Genomic DNA, 21820 nt, shown 5'->3' on the forward strand with positions numbered 1-21820 from the left:
CTTCCTGCGTTGGCCCATCATCCGCTGGGGCGTTTAGGGTGGGTCCTTCTTGCTGCATTGCACCTCCCGCCGGGGTGAAGAAATCTGTGATGGCCCGCTGGCGGGATCTCTGCTGCTGGGGTTGCCCCATCATCTGTCGCTGTTGCTGTCGCTGCTGCTGCTGCTGCTGCTGCTGCTGTCCCGCCGTTGCTGTCGCCCCCATCCGTCCCTGTCGCCGGGTTGCTGCTCGGAGGCAGCACCTGCCGACTTCCATGGCGGATAGCGCCGCTAGGGCGATCACATCCCAAGGGCCCTGCTCACACCCGGGTGGCGCTTGGGCAAGCCAGAGCTGCTGCCGGGTGGTGGTGGCCCCTACTGTTGTCTGAGTGTGTGGCAGGTGCCTGTCGATCTGCTCCTGTACGGCACGTGCGACTGGACATTCCCAGAAATGGTGCAGACGCGGTGGGCAGGGTCGGCCGGCGGCGCCCCCATAGGTCCCACACCCGCATGGCTCAGTGGGCACCCGGGCTAGGTGCGTGTTGCCAGGTAGGGGCACGCCATCCACGGCGAGACGCCACATGGTCTCCTTGTTCTCATTCTCCCAGCGCACCCCATGCCACAAACGTGCCAGGGTTGCCTGAAAGCGGCTAACCTCGGCAGAATTGTCAGGCTGGGCCTGGGCCTCGGGCGTGTTCAGGGCCTCATGAACGAAGTCGGTCATCAGGCGTATTCGCCGCTCGTCCACATGCCCGTTCTGTAGCTGTGTCGCTAGACTGACCGTTAGGCGGCGGAGCGGCACAGCGTCCGTCGCCCCAGGGAGGCGCCACCCCAGGCGCCCGATGATCATAGCCATCACTTGTGCGCAGTCTGGCAGTGTCGCTGCTGGTGCTGGTGGCTGCTGCTGGGGCCCCTCCTCCTCCACTTGTTGTTGCTGTCGCAGCCTGATCTCCACCGCGTATGCTGCCGCCAGCCAGGCCGGGCTGATGTCGCTGTGCAGGGCTCCAAGAGCTGCAAGGGCGGCATCCTTGTCCTGCAGCTGGGCGGGGTCTGTGGCTGGGTCGAGGTGTTCACGGGCCCACGAATGCCAGGCTGCTCCCTGGAGGGTGGTGGCTTGGCTAGTGTTTAGCGCTTCCCACACCCGTACCAGGTCCCCCACCGTGCGTAATTTCCTGCATGGTGTCAGTGCTGCATGGTATGCTTCCAGGCCTGGTCGACGGCTGGGGCCCTCGGTGCTTGCAGCATTGGTCGCATTGGGCAGCAGTGGGTTGCCCCATAGCACCGCCGCCCAGCACCAATCACCGGGTTCCAGTGGGGTTCTGCCAATGTCCTCCAAAGGCGGCAAGTGCCCCAGTGCCCCCACGATCCGGCTGATGTCTGCGGGAAGGTCGCTGCTGCCGAGCCACGGTCCCGTGGCCCGGGCGGTTGTCAGAGCCCAAGGCTGGAGTGCAGGGTGGGTGAGCTCCAGGTAGGCGGACAGCGTGCGTACCCACGGGTGTAGGCCTCGGGCCTCACTGTTGGTTGCCGCTGCCACCTCCTCGTCCCCGCCTGCTCCCCCAGTTACTTCCCCTCCCGCACCCCTACCTTCACAACCTGCCGCCGGTAGTGCCTGTGCAATGAATCGCACGGCCCAGACTGCGTGGCGAGCGTGGATGTGCTGTCGGAGCGGTAGCAGGCCGAAACCCCCGGTTGACGGATGGCCTTCTAAAAGGCTGCTGGGTACACCTGTGAGACGCTGGCCTGGGTCTTCTGGGCCCTGTTGTCGGTCGACCAGGCGGGCCGTCAGCCGCTCGATGTGGTCCAGAGTGCTGTCTGGAGGGGGTCCGCCATGTTCCATGTGCCAGGTGACCGTCTGCAGGCCGTAGGCGGACGTGGCGGTGGCCCTGCCGAAGGCTGACAGTGGGAAGCGGGCGAGCCGCTGCATCCGCTTGTAGGCGCCTGCCAGCATCTTGGGCCATTCGGGTTGTGGGGGTGTGGGCCGGTTGTCTACCGGCAAGTTCAGGGCTGTGGCGGTGGTGACCACTTTGAGTCCACCGATTGTCTCCTGCTGCGGCTGTTGGTGTAGTGGCTGCTGCAGCTGCTGCCTACCCGCCGGTTGTGGCTGCTCCTGTTGTTGCTGGTTCTCAGCACCCACCCTCAACAGCTCCACCTTTTCCACATTGAGGCGCTGGCCTGATGCCCTTGTGAAGGTCTCCATGGCTTCTAGGAACGACGGTACTGACTCCTCGCCCTCCAGCGCCACTTCAGTGTCGTCCGCGAACTGGCAGGCTGTGACGCGGTCCTGGTCGTTCGGCCGTAGTTGGACCCCCACATCTCGGCTCCGGAGCCAGCAGAGCAGGGCCTGGGCGATGAAGAGGTACAGCAGAGGCGCGAGGGGGCACCCCTGTCGCACGCCTGCCTCCATCCCAACCAGCCTTGATTTAAAGCCATTGACCATGGCTCGTGCCTGCGTGTTGCTGAGCAGCAGCCGAACCCAGCTGCATAGCTGCGGGCCCGCCCCCATCGCCTCCATTGCAGCTAGCAAGAAGTCTCGGTCCACCGTGTCATATGCCTTCGCGAAGTCCAGGAACGCCAGGAGGCCCCGGCGGTTCTGCTTGCGGAGGAGGTGGGATAGGTGGCGCAGGAACATCACACTGGCCCCGATGAGCCGTTTGGGGAGGAAGGCCGACTGCTCGGGGGTGATGATGCGCCCCAGGGCCGGCCCCAGGCGGTTGGCCAGTACCTTGGCAAGCAGGCGGTAGTCGGCGCATAGTAGCGTGATAGGGCGGTAGTTGCCGGGTTGCTTGGGGTCGCCCTTCTTGTAGATCACCGTGATAATGCCCTCAAGGAACCCGGTCGGCACCTGCCCCGTTGCGCCTATGGCAGTGAAGAGGCCCGCCATGGTGTTGCCAATGGTGGACCAGAATTTGCGGTATAGGTCGGCTGGGATGCCGTCCCATCCCGGTGCCTTGCCGGGCTGGCTCTTGACCAGTGCGACCCGTAGCTCCGCTGCTGTGATGGTTTTGGAGCCAAGCTGTTCATCTGCGTTTGCAGGGAGGCTGATGTTGGCCGCAGACAGCTGGGCTAGTACCTCCTGTCGGGCACTGGGGCTGATGAAGTCAGGAGCTCGGCTGATCTCAGCCCAGTAGTCTGCCACGACCTGCGGCAGTTGTGCTGGGTTGGTCACTAGGCGGCCGCTGTGCGCCTGTAGTGCGACTGGGGCAGGCTGCTGTTCGGCCGCCTGGGCTTTAAGGAAGGCTGTCAGGGCAGGGCCGGTCCGTTCACCTGCCCGGAGCCAGTGGGCCCGTGCTTCCTTGGCTGCCATGCTGCCATCCTCCTGGTGCGCCCTTGCCAGTGCTGCTTGTGCGTCCGCTAGCTGCTGCAGTGGCTGGGGTGCTGTGGGCGCCGCATCGACTGCTTGCTGAGCCCGCTGGACCGCAGCAATTGCTTCCCGGGCACGGGTGCCAGGCCGTCGTCGGCGTTGTTGTGCTGCCTTGTTGAGTCGATGGGCCAGGGTGGCAAGGCGGCGCTTGAAGCCTGGCCACCAGGCGATCAGGCCAGCTGGGTTGTCTTCGGCAGATGGTGCCTCCATGCATTGGCTGCGGATCCACGTGTCCATGCTGGACGAAAGGTCCTCGTGTGCTGTGAAGGCAAGGCGGACTCGGCGGACCCCTGGGCCCCGCTCCTCACTCCGGCACGGCAGTAGGTGCAGTGTCGCAATCCTGTGGTCTGACGGTGTGTGGAAGGTGACGGACGTGTGGCAGACATAGGCCAGCTTGGGTTGGTTGATGTATATCCGGTCGATACGGGAACCCCCCGGGGTGGGCGCGCGGTATAGGTGGGTGAAGTCTCGGCGCGTGGGATGGAAGTGGCGGTGGGTGTCGACCATGGTGGGGCCCGCCTGTCTCCTCATGTCGGTTATCGGTCCGTCTCCCCGTCGGCCCTCTGGGCCCACTGAGGAATCCAGTTCCGGGTTCTCTACAAAGTTGAAGTCGCCCGCCCAGATGAGAGTTGTATCGCTGTCTGGAGCGGCAGCTTTCGTTGAAGTGGCAGCCAGGACTTTGCTGAACAAAAGGCGTCGTGCGTCTGCTGCCACTGTTGAGGAGCCCGTGGGGAGGTAGACATTGCAGATGTGCAGGCGGTGGCCTCCCCAGCGGAGCACACACTCTGTGAACCGGCCCCGCATGCATGCTTGACGGGTTGTGTTCGGTGGCGGCTCCAGGGCTGCTGCAAGGCCCTGCCGGACGAGGATGAGTACCCCCGCTGTGTGTGTCGAGCTAGACCACGAGTGTGCCGCCACCCGCCAGCCTTGGCTATGTACCCGCATTGCGGCTTGGCGCAAGTCCCGCTCAAAAAGGCATTGGTGCTGGATGTTGGTGTGATGTGTCTCCTGCAAGCATACCACGTCCAGGCGCATTTCTGCCCACTGCCGAACTGCTGCCTGCAGGCGGTTTCCATGTGTCGCCAGCAGTCCGTGCATGTTGTGTGTGGTGATCCGGAGTGGATGGCCTTGCACAGCATTTTGCTGCTGACTTCTCCTGGTCCCCCTGCTTGGCATTTAGTCGGAGTGTTCCGCCTCCATGGCGGTAGGGGTGTATTCCTCCTCCTCCTCATCCCCCTGTGTTGATGCTGGGCTGTGGGTGCTCAGGTGTTGCTGGCATTGCACGGCGGCTGCTCGCTGGGCGCGGGGTTCACTGGGGGACGGGTCTCCAGCTGTCAGCTGCAGTTGCAGGCTTGGGACCTGTGTGCTGTCGGAGGGCTGGGCCTGGCTGCCCGTTTGCAGCTGCGCAGTTAACTTCTCTCCGGCTTCCTCTGCTGCCCTCTGTGCCCTCCGTATCTCCACATTTTTCTTTCGGGCCTCCAAGGCCTTGCGGGTCTGGGCTTTGTTTCGCTCTGCCCGTTCTTCCGCAGTAAGGTGCTCCAGCCGCTGCCGCTTCCTCTTTGGGGCCTCAGAGGGTGTAGGGGCCTGGTTCGTCTCAGGGCACATCTGCTGCCTAGCTTTGCCCCCGGTTGCCCGTTGCCTGCCACCTGGCTCCTTCCTACCTGCTGTGAACTGGAAGGTGGGGACTGTATTGGCTATGGCTGCTGGTGGCTCTTGCTCCCGTGGTGCCGCCAGTGTGGTGTCGCGCTCCCTGTGGGTTGTGGTTTCCTCTTCCATCACCGTGGGGCCGGCCTGTGCCCCTAGCCCTTGTAGAGCTGCTGCCGCCGCCGTGGGGCCTGGCTGTTGCGGGGCCACTGGTGGCGGCTGCAGCGGCAAGGGTGGTGGTGGGGCGGGGCCTGCAGCTGGGGCGGGGCCTGCAGCTGGGGCGGGGCCTGCAGCTGGGGCGGGGCCTGCAGCTGGGGCGGGGCCTGCTGGGGTCCCACCATTGCAGCAGTTGCAGGGGCCGCCTGTCCTGGCTGCGCAGGGACGGCGGGGTTGCTGGCTGCATGATTGGTAGCTGCTATGGCGGCTGGGGTGTTTGCGGCCGTGGTAATGATGGTGGCCACATTGGTGGTGGTGATGGCTGATGCAGGCGGCACGGGTGGGGGTGTGATATACGGCTGCAGCTCCGGGTTGAGACCCCTCCCCATGGGTGCAAGCTGGGGTCCTGCTCCCATGGCCGTCTCCATGCCCCACCTTGACCGCATCACGGCCCCGCATCACGGGCCCTCCCCCGTTTGAGGGGCCTGGTTGGCCCGGGGCAGCAACAGGCTGTGCAGTACGGCCCTGCCGTCGCATTTGCTGTAACTGCTGTGTCTGGCGCGCCAGCTCCTTCCTTGGTGGTGCTTTGCACGGCATAGTGAAGGGTCCCTCCTGATCGGTCCGTTTCAGTCTGTTGTTCTTGTTGTTGTTGTTCTTGTTGTCCTTGTATACGCCCGCGACGACAAGACTGCATGTACATTCCGCCGTGCGCCAAACGCCCTGTAACTCGCTTACACTAAACTCACAGTCCAATATGCCCCTGCACTTTCCTCTACAGTCTGGCCCCATCCTGTTTCTCGCAAAAGTACTTCGGCAGCTTCCACATCACCATACGGGCTTTGGAAACGCGGGCAGATGCTCCACCAGGACCCCCCTCTTTCTGCGGAATGATTTAAGGTAGTGTTAGTTGTCGTACAGCGATTGGTCCTTGGTGCTTAATAGTAATTTTACTTTTTATTCAATACTGCCACCACTACAGTGTGAACTTGCAAATAATGTCTAGCAATAAATTGGCCGCGCTTTGTCGTATATCCTTTAAAAAGAGAATCACCATTACTCTGTTTACAGATGCTCAGGTTACGGACGTAGTGCGGGGCACCCCGGCTTTTGGCATGTCCCCTCCCTCTTGAGCACAACGACAACTATGCCTGAAACAAAGTGAGTGCACCCCGTGCGGCAGCCTGCTAAGCACGCACAGGGATGCACAGGGAGACCAACAAAGGGGTCCATGCTGAATGCTACATGCGAAACAGCCTCAAAACAGCCTTAAGCCTGCTAAATTGGCATGGTCAAAGTACTGATCGGATGATACACGTTCGGTTAGCTCGCTAAAACTTACAGCTCAGCTGGCTCATTGACACTTGCAACTTCGATGCAACTTCGATGCAACTGTGGCAAAATTGGCAAACGACACATTCCCCTTGCGGGACTTCACTATTCTAACACCAAACCCTATTCTCATCAAGCCACGACCAAGGAACGAGTTATTCAGCACTCGTACCTCTTGGCAATGGCCGTGCATGACAGCTGTCAAGACAAATGCGCTCTGTAACTGAAGCCAAAACCCATGGTGTGCTGCAGAATTTATGGCCAAAAGTGCGTTGGCAGCTTCATTGAGCTCTCACACCAGCGCAACAATAAGCTCGTCGCCAGGCTGCTCTGCGGCTGCTCCTTACAGCTGCAGCTGGTTGCAGATCCCATCCCTACTGGCGACTTGCGTGAAACCCGAATCACAAAGCCCCTGCAGAGGACAACAAGCCCCAGCCAAACCAAAACAAGTCATCGCTTCAAGTTGCAAGGCGCCCGTAAGTATCAAGGCGATTATTATTGGGTAGCTAGCCAGCCACGTAACGATGCTTAGAAACGCATGCAATGACAGCCCAGATTCCGGACAGAAGATGGATAACGTGGGGCCAAACTCAGCGAGCTGAAAGAGTCAAGTCTTCCGCGGGTGCAAGGCAGCTGGGACAGGCAGACAACAAAGGCCACTACGTAAGGACCTTGCTCAAGTGGGGCCATTGGCGGATACCTAACTGTGGTGTGAAACGCAGCTTACCGTTGTGCCCGGGCGCGGCATCGTTTCTTTCCACACCCGCGGTGCCATCGCCCGAAACATACTCTTGCTGCATGTTCAGCAGCTTCAGCTGTAGCTCGGGGTGATAGTGGCTCCCCCTCGCGCCGTAGCACATCTTCAGCTGAGTTACCACCCGCGTACTGATTACCGGGCAGTCCTTAACACTCTCCATCACCTGCACGCAACGATCAGCACAATCCCGGTCAAGGCATCGTTCCCACATCGCAGTCTGTAAAGCCGACGGACATGCCAGCCGCGGTTGGCCCACTGATCTGGATAACTTCCCATGTGGAGGAATGTGTTGATTTGACGCGCATTACGAATTGTAACGTGGACATGTGCCGGAATAGATTGGGTCGCGTCGGGCCGGATCAAGGATCAAGGCAGGACATATGCAAAGGAAGGCCACATGATTGCAGGCGGCTGTTTCCCCAGATAAGGCCGCTGCAGCGCTTCACCTGATCCGCGATCGCCTGCAAGAGCCCGGGCTCATGCACATGCGCCAAGTGGTACGCGCTCGCCACTTCAGCCAGCGCAGCGATATCCAGCCTGGAGTTGGCCAGGGGACACAGGGGCGTCCATGAACACGCGATAGATGCCTCACAGCGCGCACAGATGGCTAGTGACCAGGCCAACATCCGCGGCATACGATGCCCGGCCAGACCAACGCTCGGCCTGCCTGGCACCATTGGATACAGCCAAGGAGACGTAAAGCCTGACATTACGGAGCCCGCACTGCCTAAGGACAGCCCTGACGACATCTTAATGTTGTGTCGCACGGATCCCACCTGGAAAGCTGCCGCAGCAGTCGCGGCGTCACTCCTGGTAGCACAGCTTGTGCCTCCTGTTGAGCCCCGAGTCGCTGCAGCGCGGACACTAGCTTGACCAGTTCAAGAGGCAGGTGAGAGTCCAGCGAGCGGCATGAAACCCGGGACAGCACAGCCACCAGCTGCGGTACCGTGCTCCCGCCCCACGTTTTCTGGGAAGAATCTGCGGGAAGCGCATACTTAGGGTCGTTGTCACGTGCACTGCTGCCAGCGGCCGGGCTGCAGGACGCAGGCAGCAGCGCGGCGTACGCCCTCAGCAGCCTCACCGCCTGGGCGGGAGACACGAGGCTGCTCTCCACGAGCGACGTCACGATGTGTGAGGCCAGGGCCTGCGAGGGACGGCAGTGCGGCAGCGGGCGGACGTGGGGCGGCTGACGGTATCAGCGCCACTGAGATGACTGTCCATTCCGGACCCAGGGCCTATGATTGCACGGTTCGGATGGTGCCCCTCCCCTGAGCCCCATTGCCCACCTCACCTGCAGGAAAGTCTGGTAGGCAAGGGCTTCGCGCCTTTCTGGAAAGGCACCCAGCCGCACCAAGGCCTCCGTGGCCCTACAGGCATCCTGGGCCGAGAACGACACTACGTGCGATGTGAGGCTCATAACCAGGCGAGCTAAAACCTGCACCAGCGCCAGCATCACCAACGACGTACAGCGGTACTTGCATTGGGGATGAAACGAAGCACGCGTTGCAACGGCAAGCTTGCGCTGATAGGCTCCCCATGTAAGCAAGGCTCATTTCGAACATTATCGAGCTTATTCTTCAGCAACATGTTTATCGTTAGCAAAGCGGGCCTTGGGGCGTAGACCACCCCAAGGCGACATTGTCGGGATCCTGCATGGTGCGCCTGACGCAGCACTGCAACGGGGCGCCCCAGGGTATAAAGCTCAGAAGTATTCTGCAGCAACTGATTGGTATGCCCTGCATTGTCGATCCCAGGAGCCACGAACCTGTGCCATGGGGGCGATATCCGCTTTTTGCACATGCCTGTACAGCGGCAATTCGCTGAGAGCGTATAGCAGCGAGGTCAAGGCTTTCGGGGTCTGGTCACGCATCGCGAAAAAATAGCTGGGATCACGCAGGCGCTTGACGAACGGCAAGGCCAACTGCGCCTTTGCTGGGGCCGGCATGCTGAGGCCCGCAATTCCTGTGATGCACAGAGCCATGGCCTCCAGGTTCACCTCCCTCTTCATCTGGTGGTGGCCCAGAAGAGCCAGCCGACGTGCGCATGCCTCCACACGCGGGTCAGGTGACGGCTGAGTGCCACCGCAATCGCTTGGCGCCAAGGACCTCCTGACGATTCCGTTGCCCGTCCGATGCAGGTCGCCGAAAAGATTCGTGACTTCTGCAGAGGGTTGTTTACCTGAAAAAGGAGAGACCGCAGCCGAATCTGGAGAGGATACCGTGGGAACAGCGCTGGATGAGGCTTCGTGGGCACCATGTGTGGTATGCGCACGGAGGCTCGACAGCGTTGTCAAACCCGTTGCCACGTGCCGCAGCGAATACTCATAGCTGTGCTTCTGAATGTGAGCATCGAGGGCTTCAATCGTAGGACATGTGTCGATTGATGGAAATGCCGCAGCAATCCTGGAAGGAGGAACGCGTAGTAACGGTTCCGCAGTTTCACCGGCTGTTTTTAAATATCGAAGCCACACATAATTCCAGGAAAGTTGATCATCGGAAGAATGGGTACTTATGATGCCGGCGGCAATAAAACTCCGCAATGTAGAAATAAGAAGAGTCCCATCCCATCTTGGTGCTCCATATACAGTAATTGAAGGTTGCAGACAGACAGGCGCGCTACCGATGAGCGAGGCCCCGCGGAGAAGGCGTCCTGTGAAATGGCTCGGTCCCCTCGATCTCCACAGAAACATTATCGTCGATTGGTCATGCTGTTGAACTAGGAAAAGTTGTCTTGAATCCTGATGGGTTGAGTTAGCTTATGGACTTGATTAACGGAAGCTGACTAATACCTGCCAAGTTCTAACCACGAAAACGGGAATCGTGCACCTTATATACATTCTAATCCAAACAAGTAAGGCTGAAACGAAAACAGCGCTTGGTTCCTTGTACTGAGTACTGTCGGCCTTTACATTCAGCAATGCGTGCTTGGTGCAGGAGCTGAGCAGCTATTGTGTTACGACTGGCAGCTCATTGAAGGCAAGCTGGCGCACACGGAGGGCAGCGGCACAACGCGACATATATTGAAGAAGCCCTCTCGTCGGAAGGGGGCTGATGCGCGGCCATTGGACTCTGGCAGCACCGATCGAAGTCCGGGCGTCGAATCGAAAGCACCCGAAAGGAGACCTTCTTATACTGAATGAACGGGGTGTTACATTGTGCCGGGCCACACCACAATGCAGGGCAGGGCGCGTGTTTACGTCTCTTCGTCCGTGTGAATGATTGGATGAATGATTGGATGAATGATTGGATGAATGATTGGATGAATGATTGGATGAATGATTGGATGAATGAATAATTGAATGAATAATTGAATGAATAATTGAATGAATGACCGAATCAATGAATGAACGGATAAAAGGGGTGTTACATTGTGGGCGGCTCGCCATGCACACACGCCTCTGGTTCGGGTCGGTTCGGGTGGTGGTATCTTTTCGTCGAACACGGACACACACACAATGAATATATGAATCAATGAGTACAGAATACGGTAACCAGGTGCGTAGGGTTCCTGACACTTCTGCCCCACGTACCGGAATCGAAATCAACAGAGTACGCACGTGAGACACTTGTAAGTGTTCCCCTTACAGAGCTTTCATAAAATTCCTTCAAGTCCCGCGATTCCGGAAGCCAGCCTGAGTTTCCGGGCCGACCCCGCAATTGCTCGAAACTGCTCGGTATACGGGTTTTAATTGGCACGTGGGCTAAACACGGGACAAGTTAAATTGCCGGGACAGGCCCTTGGAATAGCCTGACAGGGACACGAATTGGCCTGGCAGGACATTCTGACAGTCTGATTTAGCCTGTCGGGGTGTCGAATTGGCCTGGTAGGGACATTCCGACAATCAGAATTGGCCTGTTCGGAGTGTCGATTTAGGAAAGCACAAGAATTGTGCGACCAGGGCAGCCCAAAGAATTGCTCTCCCCGACCTTGCGTCCTACCCTCCTTCCAAACCAGCAACGAATTCCACAACACCGGACTCTCTGGTGGCATACGTACCTTACTTGGCAAGCCTCCCTCTTCTGGCAAGTAACCCTCTTCAGCAACAGCTGGAATGCGAGTTGTAAACAATCTAATGCATGTCGTGTTACAGTGACATCAAAAAGCCTAACGTCTCGGCTGCATCCGATACGAAGTCAACGTTATGGGGACACCAATATGAGATCATGAATATCCTGAACACTTCTACCTGCAAAAAAATGTAAAGTGCACAGACATTATGTGGCAACAGCCAAATGGGGGCCTTCGCGTCTCCACCATAGCACTATTGCAGCGCTTCTCGATATTGTGCAATGAAGGAGTCAGGTTCAGCTAGCTCCTTCGTTGCCCGCCAGTACACCTGCCCCGATCCCTTCCCGCACTGCGTCAGCCAAACCGCATAGTCAAGCCATAGATCAGTTTCCGTTTTGCCGTACGCTGCAATGGCCGCCTCGTACAGATCTGCAATTCGCTTAGCCGCCTGTTTGGGCGGCGCACATGAACCCGAAGCCATATTGTCTGCGGAGTACTCCAGCCGCAGCGCATCACGCTCTAGCCTTATGGCACATCGATACAGGTCGCCGCCGGGCGCCGGCACAGCGAGAAGTTTGGCATATAAATGCCGTGCGTTGTCTATTCCAAGCGAACCCCTGTGCAACAGACAAAATGGGGCGTATGGTTTTACAGGGCTGACAATTTATACAGCTAAGCCAAGGGCTCATTCCACCTTTTTCACAATATGTCAAACCCAGGCATGTCCGCGACGCGCTTATCCTACCAACACAGACCGTCGTCTGTGCTACTCCGTGGCATTTCAAATCACATACTCATGGGTACAGGCAATCCCGATGTCAAGGCGCGACCGTATTTCCCATGCGATCTCAGGGATTGATTCAATCATAAAAAGGATTACGGTCAAAACAGATGGGGCCCCACGCCCGGTTGACGGTGAAGGATCTCAAGTACAGCGGCCTGCGAGCCAAGCCGGCGTAACTTTTTCGGCGCCATTCATCCGGCAGATCCTGCTAAATGCAGGTGATCGGCACTGAACCTGAGCCTTATACAGGATAATGATGATGGGCGCTAAGCCCAAGTGTATGATACCAGGTTGGGTGCATGGAATAGGGTGCCCTGAAACAGAAGGGAAGGCAAATTTCGCCGGGGGAAGCGGCCGTGGGTGACGCTATACCGTGTGCTTTCACAACCATAATCCTCTCGGACATGCAGGAGGCAGGGGGCCGTTGTTTCAGCTTCCATGCACGACCGTACCTGGCCTTCTCAACCAGCGCTGTGGCCACCTGCCCAAGGCCGCCCGAGGGCGCTTTCTTGGCCACCTTAGCGCATGTGACAGCCAGCATTTCACCCAGTCGCGCAAACTCCGGGCAATTAGCTGGCAGCGTGTCGATAGCCATAAGCCACACCTCGCACGTCTGCTCTGGAGATGTTGCCTGCAATGCAGCCTCAAATATGGCCATGATCTCCTGCACCGCGTGATCTTTTCTGTCGCCGCTGCGGACCACCTCGAGTTCCAGACGCCGCCGCCACATCGCGACGTTCGAAGGGAAGCGCTCACAGCCCTTGCGTGCCGCCTTCAGCGCCATCTGGCAGTGGGTGGGACAGCGATGCGGGGCTCTCAATTACCACCAGTGCATAGAAGCGGTAGACTTTTCGGACACACATGCTGTTTTTTTGTTCAGACTCGGTTAGGGATGCACGCTGCTTTCAGCCAATGCAGCAGCGCAGCTTACTTGCTGGAGTGGCCGTTGGGTTGAACCCTGGTTTACATGGTTAAGGAGTGGAGGTACTGTATGATGCTGGCCACGCCACGCAGCATTGTCGAGTTGCAATGCTACCATTCATCCGCATATGCAAGCTCCCGGTTTCACTAAAAGCCCACCTTTGGCTGCTGCACCCTCTCCGCCCAGTCCACCCAGGTGAGATACGTTTCGGGGCAGCTGCAGGACGAACTATGGGCTCGCTGAAGCAAGCTGAATAGCTGCGCGGCCACCGTCAATGCTGGCTGCAGCACCGCTTCCCCTTGCGCCATCAACCGGTCCAACGTCTCGCAGAGGTACTTAGAGAACACCCGGTAGATACGGGGAGTAGGCACAGCAGTAAGTCCCTCTTCGTACACAGAGCACGCCTGCCGGTGTCCGTCCGCATCCCATGCCGGTTCCACATTGGGCGCCTGTGCGTCGACCTGTATCTGGTCCGACATCCAGGTTGACCCGTCCCGCTGACCCAGCTGCCGCTCAGCCGCATCCCCTTCTTTCTCCTCGCTCAGGTTGCTTCGCCTGGAGGTGGGAAAGTCAATGTGGCGTCGTGCCAGCAGGTCCCAGGCCTCCTCAACCTGCCACAAAGATTCAGACAGGCGGCATGAGCTACAGCAGTAGGAATGCAGTTCACATCCAGTCCACGCCCAGCCATCATCCAGACGGAAGTCCGCCTTGCTGCCCATATCACTAAGCACCGAGAATTTTTTACATTGGCCATGCGAAAACATGCGTTAATAGGGAACAGCGCTGTATAACACATAATACAAACGGCGCGAGCGCATGGTGCACAAACGCCTTCATGCCCCATTTTCCAGAAACCTGTTGCTAAAGTGCACTATCTAAACGCAAGCCTTAAGAGGCAAGGTGTCCTATCCTTAACGACCCATGGTCAATCCGTAACTGTATTGGCACCTTGCCAAAGTCCTGGCGTATGCTGTCGTACACTTGGTCCAGTAGGGCCTCCACAAATCCGTACTCGAAGCCACGCAGGACCCCAAGGAAGCGTGCGCGAAAAGCCAAACGGCCGGGTAACGCGGCGACAGCATTCTTGTACACGATGCGTGCCACGCCACCCTGCATAACCGCGCGAGCTGCCGCCACTGACTGGCCATCTGCTTCGTCAATATCTTCCGCAGCTGCGATGGTGTTCCGTAGGGTGCAGAGGATCGGACGGTGTTTGAAATGCAATCCACGTTCTAGCTTGGCAACTAGCGTGCCATTATCCAGTCTATGCTCGTCACTTCTCCACATGCCAGGACCCACAATAAGAATTGGAGCCGTTGGCCTAATCAGCTGACCGACGCCATCAGCTCACCTGAGGGGTCGTCCAAACCCAGGACGCGACGCCTCAAGCGCAGCTTCAGCGCATACAGAAGCTCCAAGTGGTAATACTGCACCCATATGGTTTCGTCCGTCTTGCACATGCGGATGCCTTGCTGCATGAGACTACGGGCCGCTGTAATGTTGTTGTTCATGTCGAATTCCCTGGTTTTTGCACAAGGGAAACAACGGTTCAAGTCTTTGCACGTTTGGTTTGGTTCCCCCTTTTGTTCCCCATCCCCTTCGGTTCATCCCCTTTGGTTCTCCCCCCTAAGTGGCAACGTGAGGGAACGTTAATGGGAAAAGTGACAGACGCACACTCGTGCCATACGTTGCAATTTACGGAACATCGGAAGGTCACCTAGACCCACGCAGATAAATTGAAAAGCCTACACCCCCACTCACAAGATTGCACAGTGCATGCCCCCTAATCCAGCAGTGACACTGGCTCCAGCCCTGCGTCCGTAATACTCACCACCGCGCCGCTTCAATCCACAGCTCGGATACGGTGGAGTGTCGCTGCAGCGCCTTTGTTATCACCTGTGGACACGTAGGGACATTAAAGTTCTTAAGTTATCCCGGCCCTTCCAACATCTCCTGAGCTAACTAGTGATGGGATTGAAACGTACCTTGGACAGCTGCTTTGAACTTTTGTAACGTTTGCAAGCCTCGATCCAGCGCATCCAGAGGCTGAGATCACTCCTGAACTTGCGCCCCGCACGCTCGTAAATGAAGTGAATACGCCGCACAATTGCTATCTCGGCAATGGATTTCTTGCCTGGGCAGGGTGACGCGTCAGGCATGTGTACCCTCGTTACTCCGGTCCCAAGAGCTTCATACTTCTATGACGTTAAGCGGGCGCTCCAGGGCGTGGAGGCTTCGGGGAAGGCCGCAAGGGGTTATCCTGGACCATAGCACACCGCACCCGTGGGCCAAGGCTGTTCAAAATGACCTGCCTTTGATACCCAGCCTCTGTTTGCGGGCTTGCCGGAGTTCTTCCAACTTGGACTCGAAGTCGATGTACCTAACAGCAACACGGAGAAGTGTATTATGCAGAATGTCCCGTTACGGGCGGCAGTTAAAGCTTACCTATAAAAGTCCTCCTTCAAAGGGGCACGCCGCTTAAGGAGGTATTCGAAATCCTGTCGCTTTTGGACAATCTTTTTAATTTCCGCACGAGAGAAGTACCCCTTGCGCTCCAAGTCCTCTAGCTCAGGAATCATGAGCTCCATCAAGTATTGCACTGTATCCGCCATCTTTCCTCTCTATGTCGATATCCAAGCTCCCCAAGGGTCAACTTGCGGCGCCGCCGCAATTATAATGCTTTACCAGAAAACAAATGATTGTAGTTGTGCAAGCATGTTATCGATTGGCAATCTTTGCCATTGCAGCTTTTCCGGAAAGCTAGCCACGCCCTCATTTGTTAATTCGGTTTCATAAACGTACGGCGTGTTTTTCCTAATACGTCGTAAGCTTGAAAGGATGCACCTCAGCTTAAGCAATCATACATACGCGTCTGACCTGGACTGTTTCGTGCCTCCTCGATCTGCAAGCCACTTCTTTCGCGGCAACTGCACTGGGAATAATTTTGGACCTTGGCAAAGGACTTTTATAGGGTGGAGTGGGAGAGTGAGAGAGAGGATCAACTCCTTTTGCTGTCTGAATACCATATAACCCGACGGCAATCTTGATCACCTAGCACTGTTCACACGCAAAAGGCTCGGATTTTAAACTTGATCACGATGGTGTTGTTTTTCTCTTTGTTCAAGACTTTGGTTGGCAAAGAGGTCAGGACTGCAGGTGCCTCCCTGCGTGCGGCAAGAGAACAGTGGTTGGGACACGCTGCTTCCTCGGCGATGGCAGGTGACAGTGGAGCTGAAGAATGACTTGTGCATAAGCGGAGCACTTCATAGCGTCGACCAGTACCTCAACATAAAGCTTACCAATACTCGCGTTCACAACGAACAGAAATACCCTCATATGGTGAGTGCTTGTGTGTATCTCGCTGCAATCCGCACGGGTCATGGTTCTCATGGAGAGGGAAGAGGAAGATAGTTGCCCATGGGGGGATGAAACTCACCCACACTTCAATCCTCCCTGCCGTGTGCGAGAGTATTGACAGAGGGGCTTCATCCGTTACCCCAGACTTCCAGCCTTTCCTTTAAATCTTGCGTCCTAGTTTACTCCCCCAACTTCAATGCTCCATGGAGCATGAGCCGCATCACTTTTCGCCCTCGTGTTGTTGAGGGATTCCTGCCGTAGCAGTAGAAATGGGTCCTGGGATTCGAGAGATAATGTTATCACGCATTGACAATGGGATTGTCCGTACCAATGCAGATGTCCGTCCGGAACTGTTTTATCCGAGGCTCCGTCGTACGTTATGTACATGTAAGCGCTTGTTGAGCTTGGAAGGAAGGGGTAATTGCCTGTTGTGGCAAGGCATTACTGAACTTGCCCTACCCACACCGTATGGTTACAGACGATTGCAGAATGATTTAATACATTTCTTGCATAGCAACTTAATCCACCTATGCAATTGCAACCTGATTTTCTGTCTACAGTTGCCACCGGGGGCCGTCGATGTTGAAGTACTACACGATGCAACTCGTCGCGAAGCACGTGGCGGGTAAATGAAACCTGCTTTACCAGGCATTCGACTCTTTATTACGTACGGCACGGGATGGATTCGCAGCCGTGACATGCATACGAAGTCGGATTGGATGGAAGGGCCTTGCCCTCTATATGTGGCACATTGCAACGGTCAGGGTGTAGTTGTTGGCGGTTCTGACTTCTGACCAATTAACAGTCCGCTGCCCCAGCTGCTCTTTAAAAGCAGCTGCAGCTTCAGGTCGTTGTTTGCCTTCTGTAGTTCAGCCGCTTCCCGCTTAAGCTGCTGGATTGTCGCCTTGCATGCTTGGATTTCCTGCTCCGCGGCTTGGCACCGTGCCTCAGCCTGCAGAAGCAATTAGCCAAGCTGGATGTGCGTAAACCAGGCATCTGTACAAAGCCTATGTGTATACTCTGTTAGCCGTAAGGATTATACGCCTGTGTAAATGAATTAGAAGACTAACCTCGTACCAGAGCACTCTTAAGGGGTCCCGAAATAGTGTTGATTTGCTTACCTGGAGCGCTTTGCTCTCCTCCATGTTTAGCTGATCTTGCAGCTCCTTGCGGACAGCGCTAGCATCCTCAAGCGCACGAGCACGGGCTTGCTGTATGGCGCTCGCCTGCAAAAGCAGGGCAAAATGTCTGATTCTGAGGTGAGGACAATATCCAACCAGCAAGAACAGACAGAGCAAGGGCAGCCCTCAGGCGACAACGTGCATCGCTGAATTTTGCTTACCATCCGCTCATCTACCACTGCCAGCTCCGCCTTCATGTGCACGTTGTCATATAGTGACGCCAGCGCATCGTCCAATGCGACATCGTACTCTTGCTTGATCCGCAAAAGGAGCGACCGGTACGTCGTAAAGCTGTGCAAGAACGCATCGAAAACCTGTGTTTGATCCAATAGACATGGTCGTACGGTGCAAAGGCCACTGGTAAACAATCGGTATGAACTTGGCGACAAGACATTTTCGGTATGCGACGAGGGAACTGCAGGCTACGAAAGACCACCAGCCTCCAAGAGCAACCGACACTGTAGGATTGTCAGCAAGTGTCAGCTCGCGGACCGAAAATCCATTACCCGGAAATCCCATGACATTTGAGAACCACATTCTCCACCTCCGAAGCATTCGTTGGTTCGATGAAGGATTAGGCTCTCTGTCCTTGTCTCACTGTGCTTATGTTTACTGTTACACACCATGTACGGTGCAGCACGCACTGGAGGCATGCGCAACTACCTGCCGAAAGGCATCTGTCCGAAGCTGCGCAGCTGCAAATCCTTTGTTCCCGTTGCCGAGGCGCTCCACAAGGCTGAGCTTCTCCTCTAGCAAAGTTTCCAACCTGCCATGAGGATAAACGAGAATAAACGCTTACAACGACAAGGCTCATGCCTCAAACATTGTTGTGCATCGTGTAGTCCGGCGGCTCCTAACAGGGTTGCCTTGAAGACAGTATGGTTTCTAACGGTATGTCTACCACTCGTAAGTACACCCCAGCTCTTTCCAGTGGCACCCGGTTCTTGGTTATACTCATATCGGTTATGAACATGGGTTTCATCGTGCAGCTCCATCCTTACTGAGCCTAACCTCTGCAGCAGCTTGGGCGTCCGGCCAGCGTCGTCCTCATCAACTCCAATCGGTTCGTTCGCGTATGTGGGGCGCAACGATTGCAAGCTGTTCTTTTGTTTAAAAAGATCAGGCAAAGCAACACGGCTTTCATCATGACTGCTCTGGTATGCGCGTGTCGGCGATAGGTCCTTATAGAGCTTGCTCGCGGATATCGAGTCTTGCAGATTCGATCGTACACGGGACGACGGCGAGGCAACAGCCCGGGGACTGGCTCCCCCCGTTGTCACTGCGGACGTGCTGCATGTACATAATCAAGTGGCGGTGCAGACGTGTGAGCATTCGCATTCACAGACCAGAACATTTCAAGGGACAGAAACGTCCAAGGCTACAAACACTCCCCGTGAGACGAAGCTCGCAGGCACACGAAAGACAGCCAACGCACAGGACTAGAGGGCGCGTTCTAGCCCATTTTGCTGCTCAATATAAAGACCTGCATACACTCCGTCAAGTGCCAGCAGAAAAATGTGACCCACCTTGGCACCTGAACATCCATGAAAACAAAACAGTACCTAGGATAGGATGATCGGTAACTGAACAATCAATGTTTTCGCCGCATCTTCTTTCCTTGCTGACACTATTTCATAATCGTAACAATAAACCGAGAAGTATTAACTATTTGCGGATGGAATGAATATCTCAACCATTGTGAAAAAGCATGAACTTAGACACGATGTTAAGTTTATCAGGGGCAGGTAGCAAAGCAATGAAAGAAACATGACAGGCTGACATGCCAGGGAATTAACTTAAAATCTGCGGAAACAAAATTAACTGGGAGTTGCCGTACTAGGGGCATCATGTCAGTTACTGTCACGGTTGTGACGCAAACATGTAGAATAATGATCATAATTGCTCTGTATCTATTCGCTCTATGTTTATTCTATGAGGCCTTTAGGATGCAGGCGGGGAAGATATCGGGTCGCTCAATTTGGTTTCTGACGCAAGAAACACGATAGGATGAAATGTAACCAAAATATATAATCCTGACGTGCACCATAAGGTGGTCAACATCTCGGTCAAGGTCCAGCATGGAGCCTGCTGGCCAACTAGTTGTGGCGTCAGACATACGAAATACGCTGTTTCGTCGTGCGCTTAGCTTATTGGATGAAGTGCATGCTGGCATTGAGGATTTCAACTTTGTTGCTCCGCTGGATGATAGCTTAGCAAGGCCTCGGGGGGATACTTCGGTTACTGTATCAAGCCAGCAGGGAACGGCGTCTGCAGGAGCCCTAGTGTTGTACAAGGGGGGAGACCCCCTGGAGCGTGTCCTCGCCACGTTTTTGCAAGGACGCACCACGACAGCTCGGCGGGCGGTGGGCGCAGTTGCCCAAGTCCACAGCGAAATCGAGGGCATTTTGAGTTCATTCGAGCGTGGTTTCCCTCCTAAGCCAGCGGGCGCTGGTGGCAATAGCCATGTGCAGGAAGTTAATTTCCAAACGCTTATGGGACAGCCCTTTGAAGAGGTTCTTCGGATGGCTGCTGCGACGACGGCCGCAGCTGCCAGGTTCCGGGTTCGTGCAGCGGAGGCTGCCAGGTCTGCGTTACATGTATACGACAATGCTGCTAAGCAGGTGTGCTGCGATCCTCGGCCGAGGTGGCGACGTACCAGTCCACGTTCGCGAGCGTGTTGGTTGAATTGTAACAATGCGTTGGGCTCAGCAAAGCCTGGAGATAAGCATGCAACGTGTTGCGAATACACATGACCCGACCTGCAATCACGCAGGCGGCAACGGCTGCGCAAGCAACGACTCAGGCACTGGAGATGCAAATCTTGGCTGAACAACATTCTGCGGCAGGCAACTTGCCACAGGCTCTAGACTCTATTCGACAGGCAAACAGGTCAGTCTCGACGATGCGCAGATATGCAGTCTCCTTACCCAGATGTGATGAACGTACGGCCTCACAGTTAGTGCGTGCTGTGCCGAGTGCGAGCTTTTGGCAGCACCTAGCTTCCGTTATCGAGAGATGGGCTGCGGGCATTAGGCACCATCGACTGGGTCGCCAGCCTAGCCCCGCTGCCTTCCCAATTGTATCCCTTTTTGAAGGCTTCGTGACGAGTCAGCGGAGGCTGCTCGCTTAAGCAGGCAATTCCAAAAAGAGTACGCGAGGCAACGGCGGGAGGCACAGGAGGCGCATTTGCAGGCAGATGCTGCTATGCGACATGCGTACCGCCTCGAGCAGGAAGCATTAAAGTCGTCGTCCGAAGCTGCTGGGCGCCAATATGTCATGTAAGCTTTTTGACAACAGGGGTTGCAGGTGCACGCTTGGGAATGGGTTCCCTGAGGCTGCCGGCTGTGTTGCTACGGTGCTTTCTCCTGGCATGGGACCTGAATTTTGTGGCTAGCTTGTTCCAGGTTCCAGATCAAAAAAGGTATCTACACGACCGGGACTTGCGCCTATACTGGTTGAACGCATATAGGTGGAAGGATCGGTACGATCGGTTAGCACAGCAAGCTGGTGAACTGCGGGCCCAGGCGGGCTCTCTTGACGCTGAAGCGGATTCCGCCGTTGCACGTGCGGAACAAGCGCAGCACCAAGCCGATGCGGAGATGGCGGATGGCAACTTCGACTCAGCTAATGTCCTCATGCAAGAAGCTGTCAGGTAAAATGGGAGCTTCGTGGACGTTAACTTCCTTTGGACCGTAAGTCCGTGTCTGCTGACGAGAACAGGCTTTGATAACTAACACCACAGCGAGCGTTGCTGTCGTATTAAGTCATGATTTTTGCATGGGGAGGCGTTCCATTTAGGGCTATGTTGCGAACTGTCCCTGACCAATCAGGGCCCAGGAGCAGGCGGGTTACGCAAGAGCGCAAGCCAAGGCGGCTCGAGATTCTCTGCAGCGGCTGATGCCAGACTTGCAGGCCGCTAGGAAACGGATGGAGGAGGCGGAGCATGACTTGGATACCTTCTCTAAGCGACAGGAGCACCTGCAGGACGCTACCGCAAAGCAGCGCATGGACAGGTGCGGTGTTAGGGTTTGAGGCATGTTGTCCCACACGACCCTAGTCGTCACTTAATGCGTACTTGTCCTCGCCAAATGAGACCAATAAATATTTCAATATATGCAGGCTAAATGGAGAGGCGGATGAACTAGCAGCGCTGTGCGCTGCAGCTGAGGGCGCAGGTGCTATGCACGAGGATCTTGTCCGTGTATATGAGGAGCGGCTTGCAGAAGACCGTGAACAGTATGACAAGCTGACCAGGTAGGGCGCCCTGGAAGGGGTGGGAATTCCTGGCTGGGTGTGAGGTGTATGTGAGGTAAAGCGCCACGAGGCATTCTTGATCTGGACGAAG

At 56.3% G+C, this 21820-nt stretch overlaps 2 protein-coding genes across 2 annotated transcripts; both read right to left on the reverse strand.

Annotated features, from left to right (window-relative positions):
• Positions 1–10356: 10356 nt before the first annotated feature.
• VOLCADRAFT_102982 (uncharacterized protein) lies at positions 10357–15549 on the reverse strand (the record flags this gene model as incomplete). The annotated part of the gene is made up of 8 exons (XM_002946514.1): positions 10357–11848; positions 12468–12799; positions 13096–13548; positions 13886–14109; positions 14289–14458; positions 14769–14833; positions 14923–15071; positions 15471–15549. The coding sequence occupies 8 exons, from the start codon at positions 15547–15549 to the stop codon at positions 11485–11487; spliced, it is 1836 nt and encodes a 611-aa protein (XP_002946560.1). The 3' UTR covers positions 10357–11484.
• Positions 15550–16750: 1201 nt separating this feature from the next.
• Positions 16751–19217, reverse strand: VOLCADRAFT_102983 (uncharacterized protein). Its single transcript, XM_002946515.1, has 6 exons — positions 19002–19217; positions 18487–18765; positions 18139–18241; positions 17637–17789; positions 17416–17520; positions 16751–17246 (listed from the first exon to the last, which is right to left on the reverse strand). Exons 1-6 carry the CDS (start codon positions 19019–19021, stop codon positions 17055–17057), a joined length of 852 nt encoding a protein of 283 aa, XP_002946561.1. The 5' UTR covers positions 19022–19217; the 3' UTR covers positions 16751–17054.
• Between the last annotated feature and the right edge of the window lie 2603 nt (positions 19218–21820).

Source organism: Volvox carteri (assembly GCF_000143455.1).
Source record: "Volvox carteri f. nagariensis unplaced genomic scaffold VOLCAscaffold_3, whole genome shotgun sequence".
Lineage (NCBI taxonomy): Eukaryota > Viridiplantae > Chlorophyta > Chlorophyceae > Chlamydomonadales > Volvocaceae > Volvox > Volvox carteri.

Coding starts and splice junctions, on each gene's coding strand:
- VOLCADRAFT_102983 (XM_002946515.1), bottom strand. CDS start 19,021: ATGGATGTTCAGGTGCCAAG. Junction 17,790..18,138: donor GGACAGATGCCTTTCGGCAG/GTAGTTGCGCAT, acceptor GATCAAACACAG/GTTTTCGATGCGTTCTTGCA. Junction 17,521..17,636: donor CAGTGGTAGATGAGCGGATG/GTAAGCAAAATT, acceptor CTGCTTTTGCAG/GCGAGCGCCATACAGCAAGC.